At 44.5% G+C, this 11,747-nt stretch overlaps 1 protein-coding gene across 1 annotated transcript in view; it reads left to right on the forward strand.

Moving 5' to 3' along the window:
• Positions 1 to 1,288, forward strand: part of LOC135368745 (cGMP-dependent protein kinase 1-like) — a 32,934-nt gene extending 31,646 nt beyond the window's left edge. Inside the window, exon 18 of the mRNA XM_064602234.1 lies at positions 180 to 1,288. Within this exon, the coding sequence (XP_064458304.1) occupies positions 180 to 278 (99 nt within the window). The 3' untranslated portion in view covers positions 279 to 1,288. The remainder of the gene's footprint in view (positions 1 to 179) is intronic.
• Positions 1,289 to 11,747: the final 10,459 nt, after the last annotated feature.

Raw genomic sequence — 11,747 nt, forward strand, 5'->3', positions numbered from 1 at the left:
CTGTGGCATATACATAGGTGTATGGGCAACCCACATTGTTCTTTTACAAAACTGACAAAATAATGTAGTGTTCTGTCCATTTCTGTTACCTTGATGTGCGTGAGTTTCCCACATCAAAATGCTGAGACCACATTTAATTGTAAATGATACAAAATAATCTTGACAATTTGGCGTTTCAGGTCAGACACATCACAGACACTAGCAACTTTGACAGATACCCTCCAGATGCAGAAGGTCCACCACCTGACGACACCTCGGGATGGGATGCCGATTTTTGAAAGTAATGTTCCTCCGTAAGAACATGTTTTCTGTTCTGAGCGTCGAGCTCATGCACCCGGATCAAGCAAGCGTGTGCAACACCCTTGTGGCAGGTGAATGACATCCGTTTAATAGGTAACACACGTGCTCGTGCACTAAGGACATTCTGTGGAAATTATCACCCCCTTTCCCCTATGTCATACTTGAGCTGCCATGTTAATAATAGAATACGTGGAAATTACCTTCTACGGACTAGATCGGTGAGTCAAAATCAAGATGCCAGTTTGGTGTTGGGTTCTGTGAAGAAGGTGCCTTACTGTGAATTTTTTTTTTTTTTTTTCATACTTTCATGGTGTGGTACAGATAAGAAGCACTCATTGACGTAAGAGCAACATGCAAACATCGAAAGTGAAATGAATGTTTACAGACTCTAGTCTTGAAAGCCCAAGTCCAAAGTTTGCCAGTGTATCAGTCTGAATGTGCCTTCACGAATATTCTCAGAAAGACTTTTAGGTCAGGCTGTAAGTTTGAAGTCTGTTAACAGATTAAGATTGTCAGATTATTGAAGATATTCCAGAGACTTTTTTCCAAACTGGGCTGCATTTTAGATTCTTTCCATTGGGACACGCTAGAAGATTGCCCGAATCTTCAGTATGTTTGGTAATGGTTCTATGGGTGCTAGGGGCGGTGCTATACCTTTCACACTGTGCAATAGGTGAATCTAAAGCACACTGATTGTGGCTAAGCTACTTTTCTGAATGTACATTGTGTGTGAGGCAGACCACTGAAGCCTCGTCTTTCCGAAAGAAAACTCCGAGATCTTGCCAGTGTCTTGTGAGACTAGCATTCTCTTTTTTTTTTTTAATGCTGACCTTAAGTTCAAAGGGAAAAATGTGCCAAAAGGTCTTGGGACCTTTCTTGTTGCGCTTAATTTCGACATCAAATGAGCGAATTAACTGTTATTATTTTGCAGGGGTGAGGTGCAGTACTGTGCACTACATTAAGACTTTTAAATAAATTTTATATACTAGGTGAGATGTTTTAATACATTAAGGAGCATGTCATCATGAGAGACACGTCATTTGTTGCATTGTTGATACCCTGGGAAAGTTTATTGTCCACTCATCATGTAGTAGCATTCTGTACAGAATACAGAGCTTTTCTACTGAAAACGTTGCAGCACTTATTTCTGGTCTCGAAGAGAGTTGAAATTAGACACTTTTCTTTAAGAGCCTTGGTGTTATGTTCTCTCATGTTGGGGGTGAAAATCTGGTTGTGTTAGAAGCTGTGAAGCAGGGTAAAACTTGGTGGTGTCATGTGAAAGAACAGATTTTTAGATGGAATAGAAAAAAAATGCAAGGTGCTAGCACATAGTGCGAAGTATTTAGTGTGTCTTGGCACTGTTGGCAAGTCTGAGTTTGGTTCCAGGGTTTTACCCAGTGATTTATCCAGACCCCCCCCCCCCCCCCCCCCCCCCCCCCCCCCTAAAATTTTGTGAGATTGCACAATATGTCGTCAAAAGCATGTAAATACGCCCCCTTGCGGAGCCGAGGAGGAAACTCTTGGTAAACCACTGGTTTTACCTATAGTGAGAGTGATACAAATCGGGGATAAGAACGGGTTTCTCCGCGTTTAACCCTAAAACACAAGGCTGCTGCAAAGACTAATGCATTCTTTGCTATATAGAATGAACACTGAAGTTCATACCAGTTTTCATTCATCTAACATCATTAGATTTCACATTTCATATGATGCTACATTAAAGCAATTTGTGCTTACCTGGATGATGTGTAGGATGTATGCACCATTCTCCTGTGCGGAAATCATGTACGAGGGGTGTTCAAGTCAAACCGGGACTTTTCATTTTTCGCAAAAGTAAAATGAACTTACAGGCGAGAAATCAGTTTTATTTTTCAACGTAATCTCCAGCTGCACTAGTGCACTTGTCCCAGCGTTTCACGAGGGCTTGGATGCCAGCAGCGTAGAAATCCTTACCGGCACATAGCAGCCATGATCGGACCGCATTCTTGACCTTGTCGTCGCAGCTGAAGTGGCGGCCCCCAAGGAACGCCTTAAGTGGCCCGAAGAGATGGAAATCGCTGGGGGCGAGGTCTGGACTGTAAGGGGGGTGTGGCAGCAACTCCCATCCAAGTTCCTGTAAGGTGCGTGTCGTGAGGTGCGCGGTATGCGGGCGTGCATTGTCCTGTAGGAGGAGGACTCCTTTGGTGATGAGGCCCGGCCGCTTTGGCTTCAGTGCCTTACGCACATCCCTGATATCCTGGCAGTAATATGCATTATTGATGGTGGTACCACTGGGCAGAAAATCAACATGAACAACGCCAGCCTTGTCCCAGAAAACCGTGGCCATGACCTTACCCGCAGACGGGGTGCTTCCTGCACTGATGTACGGCCGTCTTGGAACCGTTTGCACCCCTCAAACGCTTTGCTGCAGCTAAGTGTATCGTGGTCGTACTGAGCCTGAAGTCTTTTGTGAATTTCAGATGACTTTATGCATTCATTCACGAGAAACTTCTTGACAATTCGCTGTTAGATGTGCGCGCTCACCTCATTGTCGGCCATCTTGTCCAGCACGTGTCTTCTGTTTTGCACAAGCTTTGGACCACTACGTGGTGAACGTGGAGGCCTGTTACGTGTGAAAATGACGAAAAAGAAGTAGCGGGTGCCATTTGTACACTCAGGAGACAGAAAATCCCGGTTTGACTTGAACACCCCTCGTACAATGTATTTTCGCTGTTTGTATTGTCACGTGCAGCCACGTTGCGCTGCCCCACAGAATCGGGCATAGAACACTAGGAATGGGTATGGCAACCAAGTTCAGTCTAGCTTGTGGCTTATGCTGGGTTGTTCAAGAACGAAGGATTGGTGTGCACCTAGAAATCAAGCAGCAGAAAAGTGTGCTTTTTGCTATACGAAGTGAGATGTCCTCTCCTAACAGTGAAAATGCAATATAGATAGCTGCACATATCTGCAATACAAGTTTGTAAGTGTTGACGACTGTGCAGCAACTTTTGGTTGCAAGCGGGTGACAACATCATGGAAAACAGTCATGCTCGCAGGACCGAGAGGAGCCAAACTTGCGAAAGTGTGGAATAGGAACAGCACCTGGATATGGTGGAAGAGGCCCGAAGGCCTGAAGACCCAAAAGTGTTATGGCATTCCTCAGGATCTTGCCTAAGCTCTACCGAAATGTGGTGCAGATCACGAGCAGAAGGTGGTTGCGTCGTGCAGATGGGAGATGAAGTCTTACTGTGTGGCACAGGGTACCTGTCTGAGACAGTGCAGTTGCCAGTCATTGAAATCTTTCTTTACCACCGTCAGCACCACTGACACCAACGGAGTGAATATCTGTTGGAAGATGCAAAGCTTCAGTATGTGATCGATCTGATAATATAGTATAATAGCCAGACGCTGGGGTGGTGGCATTTTTTATTATTTATTTGATTTCAAGACGTATCTGTATTTGGGACATGCCACCAACAATCTGGCCAACGACAGCAACACATATATTGAGATACACTTGACACACAAAGCGTTTGTCTACACAAAATACATAATCGGATTAAATGAAATCATTTACGTGTTTCCATACATAACACAGGTAATGGTGTGTACAACAGAAGTCTGCAGCACACATAGGTTTTAATGTGAGAACTTCTTCAAATCGAACGGCATAGGTTGTCTAAAAATAAAAGTTCTGTGATAGTTTTAGTGAATTTAGATCGGCATGCTGCGTGGTCTGGTGTGGAGGAGAGTCCAGTGTGTGGTGTCATGTTATGAAGTACAAGACTGGAAGCCATGGGCGGTCATGTGATTTCCAAAAAAATCTCGAATATCAACAAAGAAGTGTGGTTGTGTGCCTTAGCTGGCATTGGAACCGAAAGTGTGGTGTGGTGATGTGTGTGTGGTGTGATGGTGTGTGATGATGGTGCCAGCTGCAAAAGTTGCAAATGACTGTTGGCGATGTTTCTGAAACCAATAACGGGAAGTAGGGCTAAAAACATTGCCGACGTTAAATAATTAAGGATGAGTACTTGTTGAGCTCCAGCATGATTTTCCTGTATTGCAAACAGTCGAGTGAGAACACATGTTGCATATCTTTCCTTGACTGTCAAGTTTGCACATGAAAGTTGCTATAGTTGGGCTAGGTGGTGAGATAAGAACTAAAGGCGCAAATAGGACAAAGGGCGAGAGCCTAGACACGCACGACTTGAGGTGAGCAAGTGACCCAGCAGGTTCTGGTCTAAGCATCGGTGTGGGAGAGAGGCATGACTTCAAATTTACTCAGTTTCTCCTCACCTCAATCTCCCTAGGGAAATTTTCCTCACCTCAGTCTTGTTGGAAAGTTTTCCTTACCTTCCCTCTATCTTTCTCCTGGAAGTTTTCCTCAACTCAACTTCGTATCCGTGAGGTAAGGCCATCCTCAACCTCATCTGTCCAAGTGAGGATGCTTCCCTCTCCACACGACAGGCGCCGTTTGGTTGTTGTTGGGGGGGGGGGGGGTATGACTAAACAAAAATTGCTGACTAATGTCGACGTGCATGACGAACATTGCATACTGATCGCTGTAACATTTGGCTTCTGGAGGTCTGAAGCAGAGGTGGGGAAATTACTTTTATTTTATAATGCATTACCATTCCTCGATCATTACTTTTACATAAAGTAATGCATTATATTACTCATTACTTTTTCGAGGTTAGTAATGCATTAGTAATGCCATTATTTTCATCAAGTAATGACATTACTCTGGCATTACATTTACGTGTTTAGGGCATAAGCCTCAAACGTGCCGCGCATGAGTTTTCTTCCTTGCTTTCTTTGCTACAGGCAATAGCCACCCGAATATTTCCCAAATCAGTGCCACTAAATCCATGCAGAAGCGAGACTGATAGGCAAAAACTATAGATAATATTTATTTTAGATAATATTTATTATAGATAATATTTATTGCAGCGTAATAGCAGTTGATGCTGAAGGTTGTCATCCGCTATAGCCTTGCCCGCTTCGGACGTCTTTTCGGACGACCGGACGTCTTTTGCCATACTGAACATTCGTTCACCGGAAGTGAATGACGGATTCCCGTGTTGTATTTCTCGAACAGCCTCTTAATTGTCGGGAACAGATTTAGCAATTCTAGGCTGCGATCATCTTAATTTGTACCTAACCGCAAAATTTCTCACGTCGCATCTGATTTGGTCGAAATATACGCACTAAATTCGGCCCACGGAAGAGTCAAGTCTCCCCCGCCGGCTCCATGATGTAGTTTTGCTTATGCAGGAAAACGACCTCTGACAGCACAATTAAGACAAGCCCCAGACGACACAAACGGATCCGAGGGACGTTTCTGCGATGTCGTTGCGCGGATATTGTGGACGTCCCAGTGATGTGCGAAACTCATCCGACGCACGTCCCCAAAACGTCGGATTGAAACTCCCAGGGATACCGCTCGCGACTTCAAAGGAACATATATGTAGGAGGCTTATTTCGGATATCGAGCCTACACTGGAGGGTGGCTTCCCCGTATAGCCTATGAGCTCTCCATGAATGCTATTTTCATGCGTTGCATGGTAAAAGCACAGCAGGCATACTTCACAAAATGCTAAATATGCTTGAAGTCGACCCAGGTCGCATGTATCCCCCTTCCACTCCTTCCTGCTGTCCTCTCTCCATTTGTCCACGCCTGTACGCTGCTCATAGCCACAGTTGCTTCGAGGTGCTAACGCAGAATTAAAAATAAAAATAAAAACCAGTGGACGACTTTTTAATTGTTACATGCATAGAGGATATGTTTATGTTTCGTTGATTTTCCTTTACCTCAAACGCGTACAGGAGAAAGAAAGCAAGTGATATCACCATGCGGATGACATACACCGCCGACTGTTGACCTCTTGCAGAATTCCCCGGACTGGGCCCTTCTTCTCCGCCTTGCCCTGGGCTCATTGCTAAAGACGGGTTGGAAAAACCTGAATGTTCCAAACCTTCGTAGCGCAATGAAAAGACAAAGGTAATGAGTAATGTCACACTGCATTACTCAGTCAAAATGTAATGCGTTACCCTTACTCATTACTTTCTGGCAAAATGTAATTCATTACCATTACTCAAAAGTAATACATTACCGGTAACGCATTACTCCCCACCTCCATATCTCACTAGAGCCCTGCCTGCCATGAAAGGAACAACGCTGAGTCTGAAAAAGAGGTTAGATTAGGAGGCTATGACTAGACAGACAGATAGATAGATAGATAGATGACAGCTAAACGAATGGATAGACAGATCGATGATAGAGAGACAGCGTGAGACAGCACCATGTGCAAAAAAACACTACCTAAGCTACGGAGTACATACAGCGCTGAGGAATAGCCTTGCAAGAGGACCCGGCCAAGATTGATTGTCCCGGAGGGCCCGGTGTGCTGAGGAGTGTTCTCAACCCGTGGCTTCACTCCTGGACGCTGCCGGTAGAACTGATGTCTCGGTAGCGCGTGTCAGTAAGGCCTCCACAGACGAATGAATGGACATATCGGTGACAGACACATTACTCTCATCTGTTTCTTTTTTGTTTGTTTTTTTGTTTATCTCGTTCATCTATTTTTAGTTGTTTTCGTTTCTTTTTTATTATTTACTCGCGAAATAGCAAGCCGACACTCCGTTTGGCTGATCTTTCCCTCTTTCTTTTTCATTTTTTCTTTTAATAAATATATTTCTCCCTCCCCCCCATGCCCATGTAAAGTCGCCTGAGCCCCTCCCGAAATATTTTTTCTGTAGGGCTTTATTTTTCTGGCTACGCCACTGGATAGACAGACGAAGATAGATGATAGATTGATAGATGACAGATAGACTGATGGATAGTTAGATCGGCGATAAAAATATTTTTACTAAATAAGCAAATCGGTAAAAGGATCGATGATGGATAGATCGATGGATAAATTGACGGATAGATGACATAGATAGATAGACGGATGGCTGGCTGGATAGATGGACGGAGGACGGAGGATAGATGGCTGGGCAGATAGACGGAATGGATAGATACATGGATAGATAGATGATAGACTGAGAGGTAGGTACACGGATGGATAGATGACATAGACAGGTAGATAGATAAGCGGACAGATAGATGATAGACAGACGGATGGATGGATAGACTAATACGTGGATAGACATGTGATAGATAGACGGATGGATAGATCGATAATAGATAGACAGGTGGACATGTAGATGGATGGAAGATAGAGACAGATAGGCAAATAGATACATAAAAGTTTCCAACGCCTCGGAACAGTGATATTAAAATTAGTCATTCACATTTCTTGTGACATTTGTGCCGTAAGCTGTACGAAAATGGGAGAGGGCTAACGAGAGATGCTCGAACGTTTGCTGTGCGCCCTGCAGATGCGTTTCTTTCTGGTTTTTTTTTTTTTTTCTTGCGTAAAAACTATTTCTATGATTTTGTTACGAGAAAACGTTACGTAGCGATCTAACGTGTCACGACAGTCACAAATCGCACTCCGTTTTTAGTCTGTAAAAATATTTTAAACACGCGTTTTCTGACGTCAGCTCTGTGGCTGAGCTTTGAGACAACGCACGACCGCTTCCGTGTCCTCGCACATTCCTCCTTAATCCCCCCCAAGGAGAAAGAACAAGAAGATGTAATCCGCCGTTATTGATATGGATGACTTTCCTCTGTACTATTGCCGAGAGGAGCGTTCATAAACAAGGTACCGACCAAGTTTCCTCGTACTTGCTTCTGGCAGTTCTTGCGTGACTTATTACTTTTTACCTCGAAAACTTGCTGTGAGCAGAGGTACACAAACGCCCTCACCTCAATGTTTACCACTAGACGTTTTTCTGAAAATTTATCCTCACCTCAACCTTGTTTGTGAAAATGTCATCACCTCATCTATACCTCACCTCAACTCAGTCTTCTTTTCTTCTCACGTTTTCTTTGCGATCGTTTATGTGGCATTGCGGTTTGATGTATAGGGGTGGATTAACTAAACTCTCGTAGTTTAATTTTAATTGTTAGTTAATTTAATAACATACAATAAAGCAATGAAATCAAAAGTCACCAAAGCAAATTATATGCCCAAAACTGGACTCTCCAACGGAGAACCACCAAAATTTTTTGAAAATATCCTCACCTCACCTCACCTCAGTCATTTTCCAGAACTTTTTCCTTACCTCGACGTCCGTGAGGTGAGGGCGCCTTACCCTCGCCTGTCCTCCTGAGGGTGCCCACCTCTGATTGTAAGGAAAACAGGAATTCGAACAATTGAACTAATTTGAAATTCAAACAAATTTGTTTTTGTTTTTTCGTCACAATGTTTTCGCACTGAGACAGCACAATACCAGCGGAGCGGAGTGCCCGAGCGGTTGCTCAGTGGTGGGAACTCCAATGTCATGCTAGAGACTGGGAGGTGCTAGGTTCGAATCCCATTACCGTTTTTTGCTGTCTGAGGGTTTCCCGTCATACTTTCCAGGGAGATGTCGGCACAGTTCCTCCGAAGTCGGCCCAGGAGTCATACTGATCCCTCCCCCATCTTCCACTCCTTCTTGCTGTCCTCTCTTCATCGGTTCACGTCTCTACACCGCTCGCATAGCCACAGTTGCCTCGCGGTTCTAAAACAAAACATCAACAAAAAAAAAAGGAGGGGGGACTCACATAATAAATGTAAACGGCGCATGGAGCTGAATTATTTCGTACACTCACAAGCACGCCCCGCATATTAATTAGATTCTGATTCCTTTCGGATCAAACCCCGATTCCTCCAGATCATTCCCTTCCGAATGAATTCACGACCCAATACGAATTAAACCCAATTTCTCCCTGAAATCTCGTTAAAATGCGTTGTTTTTGCGTGTTTTTCGCTATTCTTCCGAAGATATAAGGTGCGACAAACCTTGCTCGGCATCAAAAAGTAATCACTGTATCGCAGCTTCTTCACACGTTTTATCTTAGGGTTCCGGGTTTTATGAGATTTTCTTTTTCTTTTTTTGCACATTCGGAGGGTGTTTTTCGGAGTTTATTATGTCCGAGGATTCTGAGTCGTTCGTCTTTTATTTATCGTATCTCTCTTAATGTCCTAAGTTCGGAGAAAAGGCTGCAGCCGTGAAACGACATATTCGCAAAAAGAATGGGACGCTGCCTCCGAGACAACTTGCAGACAATGTTATTACATGCCACATTCACCTGGCGACGTAAGCACCTTGGAATCCTGGTATTCCCTTACGTAATCGTTAGATCGCTCCTTCCACTATAGTACATAATCGTTAGGCAGCTTTCGCTTGCGTCCGATTATGCTGTTAAGTGTTGCAACATTAAGCTGCCCTATCGTGAAGACAATTTGTATGCCATTTGTTTTCCTTGTCCACTTTGAGGGGGAAACACGATTCACAGAAAACGAAAAAGCCTAGGCGCTGGAAATAGCCTCGTGTCGAATAGTGTCACTAAATGAGGCACCCTATGCAGTGACTCCAATGGCGAATAGACGGCTTTAGAAAATCCCAGTGCTCTTTACGCACGCATTGCATCCTGGGCGCTTGCTGAGCGGGGGAACTAAGAATAATCCTTCACATTTAGCTTTCGTTGACCTTGACACGTCGTGGATCATGGACCGCTAGGGGAGAAATCAGAACAGTTTGAAGGCCCACCCGTTTCTTTCGTATTAGTAAACTCCCACAGTTCAAAGCTGCGCTAAGCACTCTGGGATTTTCTGAACTCGTCTATCACCTCTAGGCAAGCACGGAGTCCACCGCATTACACGGGTGCTTCCCGAAAGACAGCTGCACGGTGGATTTCCTTTCCTTCCTGTTGACCTTTCCTCCCCCTTTTTTTTTCTTATTTGTTCTAATAAATATATCCCCCCACCCCTTCCTTGTCGCAGGGATTGGTAACCCGCGATGCGAGCTAATCTCGGCACCAAAGGGAAACCAACCAGTAAATCCAGTCATCAAGGCACGGCTTTTCTTCCTCAGTTCGCCAGCCTCGATGGCTCAGTCAGTAGCGTGTCCGCCTGCTGGTTCCAAGATCGCGGGTTCGAACCCTGCCGAGGACGGCAGCAAGTTGGTGGGGAAAATGAATCCACAGACCCGACCACTGTGGCGTCGCTCATGATCGTAGTTGTCGCGCGACGTAAACCCTCGAATTATTAATTAATTAATCTCGCTCGCTTCTCGATTACCGGAATCCACAGATGCGGAGTTTTTCGCATAAATCCGAATTGCTTTTTAAATTTTACCGGCGTACGTTTTTCGGACGTTTTCGGGTAAATCCGAAAAACCCGGAATCTTAATTATTTCCAGGAGTATACTATTACCACCATTAGGTGCCTTTGCTATTGCTAGTAACCCGGTCCATAACTATTCGCGCCTGAGATACGTTTGTTTGTTTGTAAGGGGGAAAAAAATGAGAGAGGAGAAATTGAACTCTGAGATACGTCTTTTCTGTTCACGTGTTATGACCTATTCCTATTTACACCCGTGGCGTATACCTTTCACTTGGTTCATGGAAGTTAATTAAGTTTAGCTGGCGCCCTAATAAAAGAAGGCCACGATGCCAATAAGTGATCCACGTATGCTCAAGGACGTCATACTATTTTCTTTTTCACTTGCCTTGAACAGGAGATAACGGTAAGATAAGGGGGACAGCCTGCGTGTTTTGTGAGGAGGAAGCTGGCATTGAACTCACTCCCGATCAAAATCGAGATACAAATCACCGATGCGGAAAGATGGCAAGAATAAAAGAAATGATTCGCGAGATAACATGCGGCGAGCTGTAATCGTTCTGATCGTTATATTCCACCGGTCTTCCTCACATTATCAGTTGAGTACTTGATAGGAAAGTACAGGATAATAGTAATTCGGGGCTCTACGTCGCGAGACAACTGTGATCATCAGCCGGCCGGGAAAGTACAGGAGAAGGGCACTTAAACACACATACATACTTGCATATGACATACGACATATGACACACATCGACATACTTGCCTCAAATCTCCAGGTGTTGGAAGACCGCTGCAGACTGGGATGTGTTCGTATGAGTCGGCAACGCATTAGCCTCGTTAGGTGACGTTACCTTGACATCGACACAAAAGGAACGGGATTCATCGGTTGCGTCGTTTGTGATTGAGGGCGATAGAAACCGCCAATTTACGCCTTCCCTCTCCTCAAAAAGCTCGGCAATGCGGAGTGGGCTCGGATTGGTCTCCTCAAACGATCCCTCGCTATGATTTGACAAACCGTTTGAGGAGACCAATGGGAGGCCGCTCAGAGGAGGAGAAGGAAAGCCGGTTTCTTTCGCTCATAGATCACGAACGACGCAACCGACGAAACCCGTTACTTTTATGTTGATATAAAGGTCACGTTAGCTTTCATTCTGCGAGGAGAAATTTTTGCGCTTTAGTTACCCTTTAAGAACGTCACTCTGTTGTCAAACTCGTGAAATGCACTTCTATAATGAAACTCAAGGAAGCCATACG

Source organism: Ornithodoros turicata, chromosome 9 (genome assembly GCF_037126465.1).
Source record: "Ornithodoros turicata isolate Travis chromosome 9, ASM3712646v1, whole genome shotgun sequence".
Lineage (NCBI taxonomy): Eukaryota > Metazoa > Arthropoda > Arachnida > Ixodida > Argasidae > Ornithodoros > Ornithodoros turicata.